This window comes from Cyanistes caeruleus, chromosome 1, assembly GCF_971803275.1.
Source record: "Cyanistes caeruleus chromosome 1, bCyaCae1.hap1.1, whole genome shotgun sequence".
NCBI lineage: Eukaryota > Metazoa > Chordata > Aves > Passeriformes > Paridae > Cyanistes > Cyanistes caeruleus.
This window is the reverse complement of record NC_141701.1, coordinates 110,021,270-110,042,382: the sequence shown is the minus strand read 5'-3', so window position 1 is coordinate 110,042,382 and position 21,113 is coordinate 110,021,270. Positions and strand designations below refer to the sequence as shown.

Here is a 21,113-nt window from a genome sequence, read left to right as displayed (position 1 = left end):
GCACCTTCTCTGGACAACAGACACCTTTGCCATGTATATCCACTGTTTCCTGAGTCAAGTAGTGTAGCGAAGCATTTTGTGTGACCCTTTTCTGTCCAGATTGCTTGCTTGCTAGGTGAGTGCATGTTTCATATTCTAGGACTGTGTATCAGCAGTTTTTAAGATCTTAGGAAAAATCTTTTTACTTCCAAATCCCATTCCCGCTTTTTGAAAAAAAAAAAAAAAAGTAAATACATAAGAAAAATGAAAGTCTTACTGCTAGCTCTTAAATGTCTAATGGAAGGTCATATCAGTTTCATCTGAGAAATATGGTATTTAATTGTGAAAACCAGGGACTTCTTGATGCCTTTTTCAAATTAAAACACTTTTTAGAAGGAAGCTGTGTATTACATCTTTCCAGATAGTTATTGCTAACCTGTGAAAATATCTGAGAACACAGGAAAAACCAATTAATTGCAATCTACAGCAAGGGAGGTCAAGGGTTTACTGTAACAAAGATGTGAAGGACAATGTTCTCTAGCAGGATCTAAGGGGGAAATACCATATAACTCTTCTTCTTTAATTAGTTTTCTCATCTAATTTAATCCACAGCTTTAAGTTCTGAGATTCTCTTATCTTTACACTTTCTTTGACAAGAAATCTTTGAGCTGCCACAGAATTCCCAAGGCAAGGCAGTGCTAGCAGCCACAGCCCCAAGAAATGTCTGAAGGTCCATCAAGAGCAAACTCTGTAATTACTAAAATTGAAGTTGAAAGTTAGAACTGCTAGTGCTGTCAAAAAAGAAGATATTCTCATAGCTGAAGACCATGTTGCAATTGTCTTATCCCTGTTCTTGTCCTGCCTCCCTATCTCAGCTGTGCCTAGTATCTATAATGGAAGATTATAGATACCATCAGCAGAGGCTGAGCTCAGGAGGAAGTTAAGTGCTTGGCTGTAGCCTTGCTGAGGTTTTAAAAGAGCTATCAGCTTTATGTCCAGAAATATTGCATTGCAGTACTTTGCAATTGTTTCTTAATGACTTGAATACACATAGATATGCTTTTATATGCATATCTTTAGTAAAAAGTATACTAATAATCCTGAAAAATAAATGTTTTCTTGCAGCAAGTGTTCTGTCATCAGTAAACTCATAGGAATGGATTCTTTGCAGCTAAAATAAGTTTACATAAATCAAATATCAGAGCATAGACTTTCTCCCACTAAAATTAGTGGAACTAAAATTACCACTCAGTATTCTGTAAAAAGATTTTAATCACATATTACTTTAAAAAACAAGATGAAAACCTTTTTTTGAAAATAGTGGTATAGCAATATAAGATATCCAACCTTCCTGAAATCACAAAAATGCCTATTTATTAAGGGTTAATAACTGTTCAAAACACTTTTTGTTTAGTAGTTACCATTTGAATAATAGTGTCTAATTAAATGTTTTCCACTTTCCTTTGAATTGGGAAAAAAAATCGTCATGAATCTGGACTTCAATAGAGCTGGCTCTCTGGTTAAAACCAGCTTCTTCAGTTTTCTGATTGTTGCCAATCTTTTCAGCCCCCTCATGGAGGATGCTCAGAGAGAACCATCAGGACCAAAAGGAAAACAAGATAACATGGGATATCCAGGTAAAAGAGGTCTAAAAATTAAACAAAAATTCTGAAAATCCTGTTTAATTGTGATTTAGAGTAATTATTCAGTGATTTTATTACATGTTTTCCTAACTTTTGGCATAATTTTTCTTTTCATAGATGCAAGGATTTGTTGGGAAGAGGGTACAGTATTACTCTAGGCAATCTGAATGTGTGAATGCAGTATTCCTTAGGGTTCTCTCTTGCAATAATTGAAGATTTTGAGAGTTTTGCAGAGATGTCAGTGAGTATTAAGTCAATGTTACTTTTTTTTAAGCTGTGTGCAGATACCTGCCATGTGCAGATATCTGCTGCGATGCCCAGTTTGTGGTTTTGCCTAGGAAACACGTTGAAAATCCAACTGCAAACATTAATTCCTGTGTTTAGGGGTTTTTTCCTTCCTCCTCCTCCTCCACTTTTCTTTTCTGATTGGTTGGTTGGTTGGTTGTTTATGTGAAAAATTCCTTCACATTTTTATTATTTCAGAAACAATTGGGAAAATGGGAGGGATGGAATTAGAGGAGAAGAGATACATTGTTTCCTTTCTTTTACCTCCTTGACCTCAAAGTTACTGAGTGGTAAAAATGAAATAATATACCATATTTTGTCTCTAAGAGATCTCTTGGGGTTCCTGGAAAGAAAGGAGGAAAGGGTGACTTTGGATATCAGTAACACTTAGTCATCTTTTATTGGTCAGGGCTTGGATTTAAGGACAATAGTATGGCTATTTCATGAAACTGTCCCTGTGAGAAATGTCTTTAATAAACTCTTTAGCAGAAGGCAAAACTTTGTATCACAAAGTTATTTGTACGTCTTTTTGTTTAAATTTCTACCAGAAGAGATATTATAGGACTTAAAATACTTTTTGCTCCTCTGATAAAGAGCAAACTACTGATGAATAGCCAGTGGATAGTTTTGAAAATAGGGTATACATTCAGTAGAAGAGGTCAGTGTAGAACAGGGGGAAAAAACAGACAAGATTGTCATAGTGGTCTTTATCAGAAGGCAGTTTTTAATGCATCTGCAATGCTCTAAAATAACTACTTGGTACTTCACTTTCAGATAAAACTTTCTTACCCTTTTTGTCCTTATAGAGGTGCTGAAGGATACATAGAGCTATATATGTTCCAAATATTGCTCAGATAAAACTGCAAGTTGTAGGAGGTATTTATTGCTTGCATGTAAGTATTGTTAGATATATAAAATTTCTTCTTTCAGTTACTTGTGTCAGCTTCCACCACCAGACCTAGTGCTCAGCAAGTCTTTCCTGGTGACTACAGTATTGAATGATTTTTTAGTGTCAAGATTTTATTTCAAGAACATTACCACTGCACAATTTCAGGAGTACTGTCTTTGAATTGTTTTTGCTTTGTGGATTGTTAGTTCTTTCTGTGTCTGCAGTGTTCAGTGCTGAAATCAGACTGAATAGATAGATCCTCTGGAATCTTCATTGTCATCTGTAAATGCAAGAAAGTATGTTACACATAGGAGGAAGATGTAAAGAAAAAGTTAAACCTTTTTGATACAATGAATTACGTATTACTGCCTGTCAGGTCACACAAAAAAGCCTTAACAAAACAAAGATTTGTTGTCATTTAGAAAGAGATCAGTTGTGAACAGCCTGATTACAATGGTTTGCAATGAAAAAAAGGGTACAAAGGACCTGAGGTAAATATTTTTAATATTCACAAGCAATAAAAAAAAAAAACAGCCCAGAATTAATAATTTGTATGTGTTAACTGCACTTTTTTGTACACATTGATTTTTAGGGTCAAAAATGACAGAAAAGCCAGTAAGTAAGAGTCTTCCAATAATGAATATACTGAAAGCATGCTATGTTGTTTAATTGTAAGGTACTGGACATGTAACCAGCTGAGGATTGAAGTCTGAATGATTTTCATAACACTGATTTTTCAAAATTCTTATAAGTACATGATTTTAACCAGAGATACATATTGCTAAGAGACAAAAGCAATTAAAAATTTATAAAACTTCATTATTACCAATAAAATATCACAATTATAATAATGCCACTTTACTAGATAGTATAAAGCACTTCTCCTGCACCAGTACTTTTTTCAGGCTGTGGTAAATTCTGCAATTATACCTAATAAATTGCTGTAACAAGCTATTAACAGTGGCCTTGCCAGTTTTATTACAGTAAGATAAGACAGAAAACAAGATGAAAGGTCACAGATTTGGTCATGCAGAAACGATCAAGCATGAATTGGTGTTATTAATCTAATAATTATCATAATTTTAGTTTCTAGGAATTCTAGTTATTTCATTAGTGAAAACCCTCCCTAAAAAGGTTTTCTACCTTTGCTCCTTGGTCTCCTGTCTGTATGTGTCTCTGGTTCCAAGTGATGTGGCATAGGGTCTTTTGAAAGGATTTGCTTTCAAGAGCAGTTGGAATTTTTGTGGGTGTGTATTTACCTTTTTTTTGTTCATGCTCACACTTCCTACAACCTTCATGGCATTTTCAAATATTCTGTATGACTGTGGTTTAGTACTTAATTAAAAAAAAAGAGTAAATAACCTGATTTTCACAGTCTGATGGAATAATTTAGCTAGACAAAAGACTGACATTTATTTCAGGCTGAAGGTGAAGTATGAAACCCCAATCAATTCTCAAAACAATGAAAATTACATAAATAGGGCTGATCTGTGAAGTTGGTACTACACTTTAGGTTTCAAACAATAAGGCTGTATAACATCTATAGTCTGTGTGGATGCAGAGCTATCACCACAGAAAAGCAGGCTTGCTCTACTGAGCACCATGGTTTGGTGACACTGTGGGCAGACCTCTGACCCAAAGCCTCCTGGTAAGCTGTCATTTGTATATGGGGTAAAGAAGAACAAGAAATACTTCATGTTCCCATAGTTTGCTGACTGACATATGTTCTCCCATAGATGCAGAAAATCTGCCAGAGGCTTGCTCTTGTTGATATCTCTGGACATTTTCAATGTTCTGTGTACAGAAATTGCCTGTTAATATTTTCTCCAATATTTGTGCTTACACAGCAATTAGGGAGCAATTAGAAGTTTTGTTAAATAAATTGAACTGACAGCTCTCCACTGTTCTCATGGGAAATCAGTGTGCTTCAGTAAACAAGTAGATAAATCACACTTTGGAAGCAGCCCATTTCTACCACAGACAGTATTACTTGGAGAAAATACCAGCCAACAGGATAGCTGTGGCGGATTAAAAGGAAGAGTACTTTCAGTTGTGTGAAACAAGATGTTGCAAGTCTTTTGTTACCTTATGATGCAGCAGTAAAGTAATAGCTGCATCTCATTTTCCTTTTCTCCAGTAAAAAAATATTGACTGGTCATTGTGTAAATTTGGTTTGAGATTTTTACACAAATCTATGACTAATTTTCTTATTCCATACCCTTGTGTTTCAAGGGGAAAATGCTGCTATTTCTTAAGAAGCTTGCATTTTTGTCAGAACTTCTTGTCAGATTTTAATTCCATTTTTTCCAACTAACTTGGGTAAAGCTGGGAACAAGGGACTTGCAGGAGAAAATGGACTAAAAATATATTGAGGCAGAACGACAAGTACATCATCATCGATATTCTTTAATGGATTTTGTTAATAGGTTCCTCCTTTATGTGTGCTGATTTCACGCTTGCATTGATTTTTAAATATTATGTCTCTCACTTGCAAAAGCTGTTAATATTGTGTCCCTGTTTAAGTCACACTAAACAGAAGCAATGACCATCTCTGAATATCCTACTATATGTGTTCCAGTTCATCTTCCTTTTTTTGCCTTTTTGGTAAAAAAAATATTGTAGAAGAAATAAGCTGGTTTAAGAGAAGGGAGATGATCACTTTTATTCCATTAAATTCTTTGATCTGTTTTTTTCTGGCTACTTATCTGTTTCTTTCTCCCTTTTCTTCACAAGCTTTTCAATGGCTGAATAGTAACTTCAGATGTTCTATGCTATGATAGGGACTGACAAGGGCTGGCTACTCCCTGCCAAAGCATGTGCTAATTTTATTTTAAGGACTGTATTTTTAAATGGACTTTGAACATATTGGATGAATAACTCAGTTAACAAAGATGAGCTGAACTACTAGAAGAAAATTGGTGCTTTGATGTTATCCATCCAAGTTGTTCATATCTTATAATTGAAAATGGTGTCAGACCTCATGTTCTTCTTTCTTATCATTCATTTACCATTAATTCAGTGGAACTGAAGAATCTCTTAAGCATGTAGCAAATAAGGGAAGAAGGAAAGAAATCTGTTAATTTCAAATAGAAAATAAAATGTTTATGTTGCCTCTGTGTGTTGTTTGAATACCACATGTGTAACATGTAATTATTCACAGAACTATTCCAGGACCTGCTGGTCTGGAAGACAGTTGAAGTGACAGGGGATCTCCAGGATGCAGGGCCAGACCTAGACTCCAAATATTTTGCCATTACTGGAAACTATGTTTGTTCTTTTTCATTTTTAAGGGAAAATAAGGAATGAAACAGTGTATTTTCTTCCTGTTCTGGTGGTCTGTAGTAGTTATTTGTGCAGAGTTCTGAGGACTTCCAATGATGTGTTGCCCATATATTGTAAATTGCATGACTATATTACCCTGTGAACTTCAATATTTTATTAAATAAAGAAGACAGGGAATCCATCTGTATGTTAGCACAAATCAGATACTTCTGAATGCAAGTGGTTAATAGTGTACCTATAAATGTAACTTCCAGAATTCACCATCTAAATGCATGATTTTTGCATGTTTGAAAAGTGTTACCTGACTCATACTTTGAGCCTCTCCTTTTAACTAATGCAAAAGAGAATGATTACTGTAATTTTTGGTTGTCAGTAGAACCATAAATTTTGCTATTATGTATTTCTAACAAACTCTTTAGAAGTGTTGTGGGAATTCAACGGTATGTACCTTTAGTGTCAAATGAAAGAGACTCAATTTAGAAATATTTCTTTCCTCTTTGACTTTCAGTCAAAGACTTTGCAAGTCCAACATGGTATAAAAGTCAGATTGGGTTCATTTTCCTCTCATTAATTGTTACCATTGCTAAGAAGTCTGCAGTTCTTGCTAAGGTGATATTTTCCCTGTACATCTTTCTACAGATGATATACTGTGAATTTCTTACAGCTTCAAAATAGGATTAAAGGTGAAATGAATTGCAGCAGTCATGTTCAGAAATTCCTGTACGTACTACAGACCGGTCCTTGTAAACAAAAAAAATATGTTTTCTGAGCCTAAATGGAATGAAGATAATATATATACAAATATATAAATATATGTATATACACATATATATGTATATGTGTGTATATATACTATATATAAAAATATATAATTAAAATAGCAGTTGACAGCTAGTAAAAGAGTAGTATTAAGGGTATTATGTGGCAATAATGAAGTAGTATGAGTTCCTCCTTTGTCATTTCCCCCCCTATTCTCTATGTTCCTGTGCTTATTATTTTTTATTTCTTTCTACTTTTCCCTTAGAGATACAGTTTGCATTATCCTTCTCTGACCTTTCATAATTCTAATTGTCTTGCAGCTTCAGCACTGCAGATTGTCTTCCTTGTCCCTTCTCTGACCTTCTTTTCTGTTTAACTTCACTCCCACCAGTTCCTCCACTGCTTCACACTAAGCTGACAAATAATTTTATTACACCCATTATTTAAAACTTTCTCCTCTTTATTTGTTCTAATTTCAATACTGCTCTCCTTTCCTTTGCTTTGCACTTTTATTTTTTTCCCTAACTATATTTAATATTTAGTGTATTCCATGCCCAAATGTGTTTGATAACAGTAATGTACAGGAAATGATAATGGAACCCCTGTCCTATGCTGAATTTGGCTGGAATGGTGAGTCAGAAGTCTCCTCCCTTCATGAGTGCTAGATAAATGATCTTACTGTTACTGTAGTTATGCTGCCTGCTGTAGCCTGTGATTTTTAAAATTACATCTTTCTCCATGATGCAGCAGATTATTTTCTTCAGCACAATTTCTGCTTTTAGATGTAATGTAATGGCTGGGGTAATTACCAGATGAAATGTGTTTTACTACAGAAATGTCACATTCATTGTAAAACCTGAACAGTTCTGTTAGTAATAATGCAGTAATAATAGCTTCAAATCAGTATCTGAGCCACACAGCAGTACTTGAATTAGTGTAGGCCCACACTGTGCCACAGAGGAGCTTTGAAAGGGAATATTGTGTGCTGAAATTGCAGGGTGCAGCTATACACCTCAATGCAGAGTGTTGCAGGCTCAGTCTGCACTCTTAGTAGTGCAAATCCTTCCTCTCAAGGGGGCTCAGGCTGCAGCAGATTTGCATTACCAGAGGTTCAGAGTGCAGGTGAACGTGAGCCTGCCAGAACTTGGGCAAAACCCAAGATCATTTCTACCCCTGTTGTTGTCCTGTGTTTAGGAGGTGTTGAAAAAGCAACTCCTTTTCTCTGCTGCAGCTTATCCACCTGTGAATAGTGCTAATAGAATTCAGCAGTATTTTTCAAACATCTTTGTAAAACCTTTTCACAAAAACAATATGTACTCTTCTGTGGTTCACTTTCAATATACATTGGGCAGATTTTTGTCTAGCTCCCCATTTTTCTTTGATCTTCTATCAAGTTTGGGATCTAGTTTATCATTGTCTTACATAGCTTTCATGTGTATTACTCTCTGTGTCTGGGATGCAAGAGAACAAAATAATTTGGGGATGTTTTTTGTTCCCTGAAACTGTGTTACCACATCTACTCAACCTACTCCTCTACTTCTCAGTGTTTCACAACAAGAATATGATACTCAAAGCAGTAAAAAATATTTCTCACCAGAGTTCCTCCACTGAACAGGACACTGGATGTGCGATGAGATCCGTTGCCATGAGTGTTCTGTACAGGAGAACTGTACAAGGTGCTAAAGTGAAAAAAATTGCTGAGACTTACAGCCATGGAGCAGCTGCTTCTGTTAAACCAGCTGTTATGGAGAGCTGTTATGGAGATGAGTGCAGTAGAAGTCATTCCAGTAGTTACTATGAAGTTTCTTGTTTTGAGGGACTGCATGAAGAATGCATGGGTGTGGAGCTTCTGCTTCATGAGAAAAACTGCAAAATGCCTCTGCTTGTCTGTTCTGGTGCAGAGCCATCTTCTTATATGTAGATGTGTCTGACCTACTTTTGCCTATGAGTGAACACAGATTCACTTTACAAAATGAGCTTTCAGAAATGAGTCTCATTCTGCCACCTGATGTGCTTTCCTCTTGCGATTGAATTTCTCACTCTCTGTCATTTATTTTAAAGAAAAGGAATGAAAGACTGATAACTGGGCTTCCTCCATCTTGCTTTAGGAGCAGAGTTCAGGGAAACTACACTGAGAAAAGGCACCCTGTGAGGCAGTGAGACTGGCACAGTTCATGCAGTTTCCGCAAAAGAGTAACTGTGAAAGAGCATGAGCATAGGAAGTCTTTGGAACTGGAAGATGTGGACCAGCTGAGTAGCCTGACTACTTAGTTGGACATTGTAATCCACATTGCAAATCTCATCTATCCATTGTTGTAAAAATTCCATTAGTTACTTTGTTAAGGTAGACATTCCTTATCATCCTTCAAAATCCTTAAGCCAATGACCTGTTTCTCTTGTAAAGTTTGAGGTGAAATCAATAGCACCCATAGCACAGCTAATGAAAACACCAGACCTCTTTTGAGGTGTTTTCTACTTTTTTTTTTTCCTTATATTTAAAGTAATAAAACTCGAAATTATTAGTAATCATGTTGACATTGATATGGCATTTTGTAGAATTACTATAGGTACACTGTACTTCTAAAATAAATTGCTGCATGCTCTAAGTTCACTAAAGTATGGATTACTTTTTATTATTTTGCTGTTTAGTTTCTGGAAGGACTTCATACTGTTGTCACAGGCTATAAAAAAATGTTAGAAATGAGTTCATAACTGCAGTGGTTCATTTAATACTGACAAGTGGCCCTACAGGGAAATGTGATCTGTCTATTATAAATGTCCTAGTAAATAAAGTAATTTCATTTTAGATGAAAAAGACCAAGTATAATAACATATACTTGGCATTAAAGAACATGATGTGGAATCAGGATGTATTTCTATGAAAAAATGTACAAAATACTGTACAATAACTATAAATATTGTGTTGAGAGTAAGTTACTATTCTGTCTGATTAGGAATGGGTAAAAGGATATATGAAAAACTAATTATAAGAGGGACATGGAATATTTTTACATTCAGAAAATTGAGTTCTTGATTTAGAGTCAATGTTCACCAAAAATACTATGTGATCTTGCAGAAATTATAATAATACTGCTACATAGGAAGGATTTTATGAATTTAAAGGATGTATTCTTCCTTCTTGCCCTATATTATAGAGAAAAGCTTTTTAAAGAATTTATTAAGTGATGTTTCTCTAGCATGCAGTTGAAACTCATGGAGCAATGTCCAAGATTATTTTAAGCTATTAGATTTTCATTCTGTCTGGCATAATTAAATAATGTTATCTGGGAAAAAAGTCTTCCATGTCACACATAGTCTGTGAAAAGACTGTATTAGGTACAGTGTAACTCGTGTGAAAAACCCCAAAGGGGATCTGTGTTTCTCATTAAGACTGAATTATTTAGTCCCATTATGGTGGTTTCTATTGCAGATGAGTTATTTGAAATGGAAACCTCTTCCTTTTCCTCAAGTGTCATGCTCAGCTTAGAGGTTACAGGATGAGAGATTGAAGCTTACTGAAAATCTCTGTTCTTGTTCATATGCCTCAGGCCTCCTCATGAGAGCCAGTTCAGCAGAATCTGACCTGCCACTTCTTTCTCATTCACTGGATTTAACTTATTTTCTAAAGCACTTTTTGTCCTCATACAAAAAGATGTCACTTTTTTCTACAACCAAAATGCCACAATGAAAGATTATGTAATTTGGTAAATTTTTGTGTTACTCTGGAATTCAACACAATTTTAAACTTTGTTTACCTTGCAAAATCACCACAAGGTGCCAGTGATCACTGCTGCTGCTTCCTCTGTGTCACATCCTGGGCAGTTAACAGTCTTCTTTTTCTTGTAAAAATGTGAGGAAGTTAATTTCAAGCTGCATCTGCTAGAGCAGAGTCAGTGGTGTGAGAGCAGACATAGACAGGGCACTAGTTTTGCTGTTTCAGATCTTTCCATAAGGATAAACAGTTGTCTGGAGACAAAGTTCATAAGCAAGAACATAAGTGATCCAAAAAGCTGCCACCAAATGATCTGGAAACCTCACAGGGGTTCTGTCCCAAACAGGTGATATTCTGGTTACATTCCCTGTAGATATGATAGTGAACTCAAAAACATTGTCTTTGTTTATTCTGAAGGGTTGTTGGAGTAACTCCTGAAAGATGTTCCCTCAGATATTGGAGATTATATATTGTAGATTCATCATATAGCTAAAGAAATTCAGCCATCATCAGGATAGTTTAAATACAGAGAATGTTTAAATACAGGATTGTTAAATACAGAGAATGCAAATGGGACTGAATTCAGAATTCTAACACCTAATTTTCTTGCTGCTGTAAAAACATAAACTCTGCCTGTCAAATGAGAGAACAGTCTAGTGATTGTCTGTATCCTCTACAAAATGTGTTAAATTGTGAATATAGACCATATAAAAAGACAATGAGCAATAAGTCAGAACACTGTACTAAGGAAATAAATAAGCAAGGTATAAATATAATCCTCACATTCATCAAAATTTAAGTTTATTTAGGTCCTTTGGTTTTTTATTCAAATTTTCCTATTGATAAGTGCAGAATCTGACCACCATAGAATTCGTGTGTATATATATATAGAGAGAGACAGAGAGACAGACAGACAGACAGAGAGAGTTTGTTATAAGTGTATAAAAACAATGAAGTCACTTAACTTGCAGGTATTCTTGGATAAAGCGCAAAACTTTGCCAAAATCATCAAAATCCCATAAAACTAATGAATTTTATTACTGTTTTTGGAACAGGAGAGGACAACTACACAGCAGAAGAACCCAAGGAAAAGTGCAACAGACTCCACTTTCAGAATAAGAGAGCTGTGTAAGTCCATTAAATAATTATTCAGACATTAAGGGTTAATAGTGGATAAGATTTTATTTCAGAGCACTGTCCTTCATAGGTTTTTTCAACAAGTTTTTTGTTTGATTGGTAAAATTCTGCTTGATTTTCAAAGAGAAAGAGTGGAACTGGCTATAAAAAACACATTAGAAATTTATGTCATACCATGTTTGAAAAAGTTTTAAATTGTTGTGCATAATTAATGACATACCTTGTGTTATTTCTGTGTTTTAAATACAACTTTACAGTGGCATGAAATCAGTCATTGTGACTTTCTGAAAATTCCCACGTGCCATAACATTTTAATATTAAAATGATACCTTGTTGTTGTTGTTGTTACACAAAGGCATAAACAGAATGAAAAAACAGAAGTCAAAACTGAGGAAAATAGTCACTGGTGCAGCCAGTTCTGTGGTTTCTCCTGCCAAAGGCATTGGTTGATTCTGAACCTGATTCAAAGTGCAAAGGGCTCACTTTCAATGCAGAGATTCACTAGAGAACTGCCCACTAGGACAAACACTGGAAAGTGCTGCAGAGCCAGAGTTCTGATCAAAGAAAAAGATTAAGGCATTATGAAATATCAAGTTTCCAAGCCATTGTCCTTGGGGTTATTTCCCTGAAGCACAGCTAAGAACTGTGTGAAAGTTCCTAACATTTCCCTGGTTCCCATTACTACTGTATAGAAGGATCTCTGTTAGGTAGGCAGGCACATTGTCTTCTTACAGCTACTTGTTAAAGCAGCTTTAGCATGAACCGGAGAAGAATTTGAATTCTTGCATTAGAAAAAGTGGTGATAATAATGAGCAAAACCAAAGATTTTGAAAGCCTACTCTTGGAGGAAAATAGGTAGAACAACTGGTTGAGAGTTCTTGTTTCCATTTTCTTATGTTTAGAAACACCATCTCTTATTTGCAGTTACCCTGTTTTGAGTTTTCTCTAGCAGCAGCTCACATTACAACGGATTATGGCTGATAATAATACTATTATTGACTTGTAACAAACAACTTTGGTTTTGCCCCTGCTTCAAGCTGTTCTTTTCATTACTTTTCTCCTTCTCTATTTGCAAGTGAATGAGTCACATAAGCCTCTATCCATTTTGTGAGTGAATCCTCTCTAAGGGGGACAAAAAACCTGATGCTTTTCCACTCACCTGCTGAGAGCTAGCCTTTTAAAGTACAAGATTGTGTTTTGGTTTCTTTCAGCTGCATGCTGTTTCCAAGATTCAGGTGAATAAAAGCTGAACTACAGAGTAGGTGTCAGAATGGTCAATAGCTACTTAGCTAGAAGGAATGGATCTTCTTCAAGAAAAAAATCCTACAAATCATTCTTAGCTTTTTCTTGAATTGCATTTCCTGGGAATGGGTTTTGGGGTTTGCAATCAAATGTTAAAACATGCTTTGTAACTTTTATTCTGAATTCTTTCTAGCTTTCATTCCTTTCCCAAGGTGTGAATTCCAACCACAGATACTGCTATAAGAAGAAAATCGCGAGCGCCATAAAGAGATGAAATGTCTTTTCCTTGCAATTTTCTGCTATTCGTTGTCCCTTCACAATGCATCAGCAATGTTTGCTGAAATCATGATCTGATGATGGCTCTTTTAAAAACTTGCAGACAGTAAGTAATTTTCAGCAGTTGTCTATGAAAAAGGAGACCAGAAGGCAGGGATTTCAGGTCCTTCAAACAGAGTATATCAAATTAATTGCAAGTGAAGTACATGGATTCTCCAGTTTCCATATCGTCATATCTTGAACTTTTAATTTTTCTTTTCTCATGCAATATTAAGAGCAGAAAGGGGGGTATGTTTTGCTGTTAGGGACTACAGTGTTCCACAGTGATGAGCGATGTTTTATTCCCATCTATTTCCATCAGAGGCTCCTACAGGAGTGCTCTTTAAATCTACAAGTTCATTCTAGTACATGAATTGGGAAGAGATTCCCTCAACAAAATATTTAGTATCTTGAAAACAGAAGATGGGGAGAAATAACCAAAGAAATAAATTTCTGTCTTCATAAGCAGATGTTTGTGTTTGGTTTGTCAGATGTCTTGGAAGGGGAGAAGGAAAGTGCTTAAAAGGCACAGGGTAACCTGAAGACAGTCAGAAGCCATTCATGACTTTACTCTGAAAGTACCCTGCATTCCAGAGAGATTCTTCTTCAATGTTTCTCTTCAATGTTTCCAAGAGTTACAGAGACCAAGGTCACTAGAAAGATACTTTAAGTACAGTATAATTTGGAAATTATAGTACCTGTTCCTCATGCCTCAGAGATAACAAAATATCTCCATTGCTTTCAGAAACATGAAAATATACTTGAGCTCTGATGTTAATAAGTAGCTTCTGTACTGCACAGGTGAAACCATTGAGAAGCTGCACCCTACCACAGTGTTCATCCATCAGGGTTCTTTACTGGTATTAATTGATTTGAAAGGTGTTGTGAAGTTTGCTTTTTACTTTTTGCCTGGTTGTCACTGTTGTTAATAAACTACATTGCAGGATTTCCATTTATCCTGATGGCTCTGCTATAACATGTATATCCTTCACTATTAAAATCTTCTGCACAAAAACTATCTATGGGACAATTTCTTTCAGATGAAAGAAAATTGTGAATTAAAAATTAAATTTGGCATATTTGTGAGACAGTATGTGTGTATCCCCTTTGCAATTTACAGTCTCATCTATATCTCACAGTATGGAATTGTCCCCCAGAGGTATAGGAATCTAGGAAATTTGAGGATAGAGTGAAAGGAAAAAAAGAGGTTTATTTATCTTCCAGAAAACCTTGTGAGGAGTTGGGCTGTAATGGAGTTCTGAGACAGAAAAACAGAAGAGATATGCAGGGAGACAACACTGTGGTTTCATTTGAGTTTTGTAATTTCACATCATCATGAAACTGGAAAACACATTGAAAGCTCAAAGGTTGCACTTTTAATGAAGCTTCAGATAATTATTTTAATAAATTAACAGCAAGAAAGGAGCATGTACCATGACTCTTTAGAGCCTATTAATTATAATACATTTGACACAGAATATCAGCTTCTTCTTATATATTGATCAATTCTGATATCTTTAAAATTACCAGCCACTTCACATATTAAACTCTTTAATGTGGAATTTTGCTGTACCAAATATGACATGGAAGAATTTTACTACAAAACAAAAAAATATTTAACTATCAGTATTGCCAGTAAAAATACTTTAGATCTGTCATATATGCTGGGTTTCTTGCTGATCTAAACTTCTCTTAAACATAAACTACTGAGTCAATTTTACAGAAGGAGACTAATATTAACTTAATAGAAGAGATTAATTTTCATATAATTACTGTGAAAGAAGAATTGGATCTTGATATTCATAAAAGACTGGCTACTGTTTCCTTCATTAAGCTATAAGGTGAGTATGGGGAATATAAGGATACTACACATTCTCCCTTCTACAGTTCAAGAAATCTTTTCTGAAGTATTTATTATTTGTTCATTCAAATAGGGGGGGGAAAAATTTAGTACTCTTATTGAAACAGTTGTGTCCTTATTCGCCATGCTGGGCAAGTAAGGAGGAAAAGGATTGAAAGTGGGGCTCTCACGCTCTGTCCTCTGCCATCACCCCAGCTGTCCTGATTCTGCTCATGATGGTATCATCAGCATCCTTTCCTCTTGTCTCTCCTTGCTCTTTCACAGTTCAACATTGAAATCTATTCAGTTCTACCAGTTCTTCTTCAGTTCCATTTCAAACCTTTCTATTTTCTTTTCCAGTCAAAATACTTTAAAAAAAGAGATCATTTATAGGAAGAAATTTGCATCTAGTTTAACTATTTCACAAAAACCAAAACCAAACAAAAAAAAATCACCAAACTACTTGGAGACATCTTAATTCTGTGACACAGCTGAAGTTGTTTGATCCTTCTGCCACTTTCTTTCTGAAGTTTGCCTTCGATACTTACTTTGTGTGTCTTAGCAGGTTTTGCACAGAAGTATTTGGGCTTTCTTGGTAACAGTTGCACTGTAAAATATAAGGAAGTTCTAAAATGACATGGTTGCATTATCCGTTACCATGGCTGGGTATATGTGTGTATCTCCTGGACAGCACAGGTTTTATCTGAGCTCACACCCTGCTGTTCCTCTTAATAGACCATTAAATTTGTCTCTAACCTCTGTACTATTGTTATCTCGCTAAAATCTGCAGGAACTTCAAAACTTAGGGACCTCTAAGTTTCTGTCACATTTGGTTGAAATGGGCCAATGTATTCACAGTTCTACCGTGGCAAGAATAAACAGACACTGTAAGAATATCAACCTAATTTTCATTGGAAAGAAGGCTAGAAAAGAACCGTAGAAAAACAGGACTGGTACACTCCACCCTTCCTTCTCAAAATGGCCAGATTTTCATTGTACATGTGGAAAACTTGCTTTAAAAAACTTTCTTTTTAAAACTAGCCTAGATTATGAAATTGTGAAGAATTTTACAGGATGCCATAATTTTAAACTGAAAATGAAACAAGAAGTAAATTTCCAGCTAATCTTCTCTGACTAAACTGTCAAATAGAAGGTGTCCCAGAAATTTATTTCATAATTTATACCATACATGATTAATCGTGTGGTTCTGGATCTTGAGTCCTTTGTACTTGCTGTGAAGGTAACCACAGTACTACTTGTGGCTCTTACCAGTTCCTGTTGCTGCTTTGTACTGACTAACTCACTCTGGCTTTTTGATTATTTATTTTCCTCTTTTGAAAAGACTTTCACAAAATACAATACAGCATAAAATGCTCATTTTCTCCAAGCAAAACAGAAGTAAAGACAATAGGTGTTCCTGCATAGCCTGTCTTGTAGTATGATACACTGACAGGCATGGACTTCCAAAGCACATGTCACTTTTCAGTATGAGGAGTGAACTGGGCTTGTGTATGATGGAAAACTGCCATCAAATGCCAGGGGCCTTTTCTTTCACTCAGCCTTTTTATGGCCTAGGACATAATGGCCTTTTCCTGTCTCTGTCTGGGATTAAAATTTTGGCTTGTGCTAGTTAATACAGAGCTATACATTTATGTGTGTTACATTTTTATTGCAAGATGAGGATTTATGAATTTTAAAAGTCAAGTGTTCTGTCTCCCTTGGCAGTATTTTTTTCATTCTGCCCTGCATAGTTAACTCAGCTGGCATTTAGAAACAGATTATTTTCAAAATTTGCTTTGCATCCAGGAGAATTTCCTGACTTTACACATTCTCTTTATTTCTGTTTTCACTTTTGCTCTTTTTACTCTTTTTTTCTTTTTTCTTTTTTCTTTTTTTTTCTGTTCAGACGCTAAAGTGCTCTTGCAAATTTTGTTTGAGAAGTCAGTCTTTTAAAACCATGCACAAGTGAGATATCAAAAAGAAGGATTTAAAAAATGTAATTTGAAATAGATGCCTGTACTCACACACCCCAAAAATTGCAAGAAGTAGTAATTAAAATGGGAATGTCCAAACCTGGTTAGTAATATACTCAGGAGATGAAGCAGAGAAGAATAAACTACATTCTGGTGGCTGCTGCCAGCAGATGGTTATGGCTCAACTTTCATTTCCAACCTTTTCCTAGGCATTCTGCCTTCTTTGGCTCAAGCACAGATTCCACTGAGATCATATAAACTGTGCCAGAAGTGGACCCTCTAAACTGCATCTCACAGACAGATGTGATATTTATGTGGAACTGCCAATGTAAATCTCGTCTTAAAGAGATTAGTGGGAAGGCCAAGCTTCTATTTTTTAATGAAATTTTGACATTCTGAAAACAATAGATGATTTTGTCCTTGCCATCACCACTCCCAAATATTTACTGTAACTCATGTTGATTCATGTATTTATTAATTCATTCAGATTCAATGGTGATTACTTTAATGAGATAAATAACAAAAAAGTGTTTTCTTCTTGCAATGTCACCTTTTCATACGGTGTGTACATGAATGAAGTCAATTTCATTTGCAGATTAGCCCATCTGACCCAGTTACCTTCAAAGATGTAATATTCTTCTTCTGATCATCTGCAACAGTAACATCAACCATCCTTGATTTGGGATTTTAGAGCAAGTTGTTTCTTTTACTCAGCTTGCTTGCATAATTCTCAGGTCTTTGTATCCCCTGTGATTTTTAGACATACCCTTCTTGTCCTTGCTTTCCATAAATCCTTGAGAGACCACTTTCTTTGGCAGTGCCTTTCTTTTCTGTGTACTTAAGAATATTCACTTCTTTCTCCTTAATTATGCTAGCAAGGTCTCTTGTGATATAGTCTCTTCCCAAGAGACTGTACTTGGTATCTCTTATCCAATCACTTCTATGTAATATCAATGTAATGTATTGTAATAATATTCTGTTTCAGTTTCTTCTAGTCTCTGATTCACTCGTTCAAAACCCGGTTTTTACAGATGTATGTAGATGATGATTTAATGAGTAATTATCTCCTTTGAAGCTGACACTTTGAAGAAATCAATGAGCTATGGAAATAATAAGGTGAGAAAACGGGCTTCATTTCAGTCATTATCCCTACACTGCATTCTAGAGGATGGCTGCCAAAGTGGTGTCAGCTGGAATAGAAGAGTCTCTTGGAGGCTCCATCCGGCACAGCACAAACTCATTACAGTGCAGGATGAAAAACAGTGATTTTTAACACTTTGCTTTTCCCTCTCCTTCTCAGAGAAGAAAATCTGGACTGTTATCTTCACAGGTAAAAATAGAACTTTTCCTTCTACTTTCAGAGCTGGTGCCAGCTTTACTTTACTGGTAGTGCTAATGGTTTTCTGCCTTCCAGAACCCATGGCACCTTTGTGCCTTATGCCAGCTGGTCTAATTTTGACAAGTAAATCATCAGAGCAAAGCTAAGTCTTTGCTTTTTCTGCAGTCAGGATACACTACCCCATGAGAGTTTAAAGTAGTAAGGAAAGGGAATTTGGGATTCTAGCTGGATTTTTAAAATCTCAGAATAGTCAGGTCATTCACAACAGTCTTGCTAACATAAAACCATTTCTGTTTTCATGGAAACTGAATTCTGTTCAGGAAGTTATTTTAATAAAAATAAAAATTTCTCTCCCATTTTACAGAAACCTGTGTGCACACAAATAAATTTTATTATATTTTCACAGGTCACCTCTGTCAGAAAATTCATGCTGGAGTTATTGCAATATCACAACTTTAATTTTCAATGTGGCATTTTTGTATACAGCAGTTTTGTTATCAGCAGCCCTTAATGGATTCTTTTTTTCTCTGGATGTACTTAAGTACTATTTGAACACAGGCAAACATTGGTGTTCACAGAAGCCCAAAACAATGAGTTTCATCAGTGAATTACATGCTTTATGAAACAAAACCTTATTTTGTACATGTTTATCTCATTTTTTATGGGATACTCTGTAGTTCTTGCATTAAATGCATGAACAAAGAGTTATTGCCTATTCAGTGTTTCCTGCCATTGCTTATTTACAGATCGGCTATCTCTTCAGGATTCTGTTTCCCAGATGCTGACTCCGAGTCTGTTTAATGGTTCTTTATGTGGAAACCATTCTTTACCCACAATAGGCCTCTGTGTGCCTCCCACAGTTGTATTATATGTATTTTCATCATTAAGGGGAAATGCTACACACATTATTCATAGTAAGAGGGCACCATGGATTTGTTCACTGGTGTATTATCCAATTCTTTCCCTTATAATATCTAACATTTGTTTCAACTTCTGGATCAATACCAAGTACTGAGTTAATCTTGTTATAGGACTGTCTGTCATAATTCCAACATTTTTTCCCCTGAATAAGACTATGTATTCAGGACTCTTCATTATAAACACAAAGTTAAGAGTGGGCTGTATTTACCATGTACACCTATTTTTATCTAAAATTTAATTTTACTTGGGTTTGTTCAGCCATCCACCATAATGAAATCCTTAGGTAAAATTTTTGCAGCCACTTTTTTGTTCCTACTGCCCCTAATAATTTATGATCTTCAGCCACTTTGGGCATTTTGTTGTTTCTTTTCTAAGTCATTGATAAACATTGTGCAAATAGAGGTCATCTATCTCTACTGATAGCTTTACTCCACTGTGAAAACTGATCTATTTGTGGTATCACATATTGTGTCTTAACTAGTATTAAATAGTATTTCATTTAGCAACCGTCTTTAACAGTGTTAATCAGTGGGAATATTTTGTATCAGATGACATTAATTATTTTTGGAAGGCTTTCATTGGGGAATCTGTCCAAAGCCTTCTGAAAAGCAAGACAATCAGCCAGACATGTATTGTTCACATAGCTGGCAATTCTTTCAAAGATAAGCTTATGGTAAAAGACTCCACCTTACATGTTGACTCTTCCTTGATAGAGTACATTTATTGATGTCTTTACCAACTTTGCTTTTTTTATATAATTCATAATAGTTTGCCTACTGCATACATTAGGCTGGTCTCAAAACTCCCCAGGATTTTTCTAAAAGAAAAAAACTGCCAGTTTCAACCTTTCTAATACTAGAGCATTTTTAAGCAAGAGGCTTCAAACCATAGTTAGCAGTTTGGCCATTTCATTCCTGATGCCTGTTAAAATACATCATCTTGTAGATGAGAATTTTCTGCTCTTGGGAATTTACTACTGACTGAAACCTCTCCTACCAACCTGGCAGATGTTTCAGGCAAAGAGATCCAGTGGCACATTACATACATGTGCAGAAAAGGGACAGGATTTTAGCATAGGAACCCTCATGAATTCCTCCATGGTGAACACAGGCGAAGTACCCATCTAATTATCTGCCATGGCCTTGCTTTGTTTGAAATCTTCTTTTACGCCTTCCTCAATTATTGGCCAAACAGAAACTGTCAGATTCTCATTCCCAATGTATTTAGAAAGGAGTTTATTATTTGTTTTTATGTTTTGCAGAATGCTTTCCTGAAAATATATTTTGCCTTTCCATATTGTATTTTACACATGACTTCCAAAGTTTATTTTTCTGTGTTTCCCATTTAGTGTAACTTATGAAAGGTTTCCTTTACCTCATACTAGTCTTCAACATGCTACAGTGAACATGTTATCTGAGAACAATATCCTTGCTTAAATGCCACACAGCAGTAGGATGTCATCATCATCATCATGGCAGTTAAATGGAGTCTTTCACGATTGTGCTCTCCACCTTTGCAGCCTCTGTAATTTCCTTCAGCACAGATGGAATTGCCTTTCTGGTAAGATAATCCTTGCCTTCTTTTGATGGGATTCTGCTGCTTCAGCCTCCCTTTAAAGTTTTGCCAAGCTTTGCTCCAGGCCTGATCTGAGGATACAAAGCTTGTATTGACACAAACCCAGAGGAAACGTCACTGGAAATATCATGCCCTTTCACATCCGTTCTCCACTCCCCTTGTATTTCCTTTAAATATTTCACCAAAACTTGTTTAATTGTAACTGTCAACAACATGGTATAA

General features: G+C 35.6%; 1 protein-coding gene across 1 annotated transcript in view; it reads left to right on the top strand.

Moving 5' to 3' along the window:
- COL6A6 (collagen type VI alpha 6 chain) overlaps positions 1-13,711 on the top strand; it is an 83,281-nt gene extending 69,570 nt beyond the window's left edge. Inside the window, exons 32-34 of the mRNA XM_086849881.1 lie at positions 1,546-1,616; positions 11,605-11,677; positions 13,122-13,711. Of these exons, the coding sequence (XP_086706007.1) occupies positions 1,546-1,616; positions 11,605-11,677; positions 13,122-13,171 (194 nt within the window). The 3' untranslated portion in view covers positions 13,172-13,711. The remainder of the gene's footprint in view (positions 1-1,545; positions 1,617-11,604; positions 11,678-13,121) is intronic.
- The last annotated feature ends 7,402 nt before the right edge of the window (positions 13,712-21,113 follow it).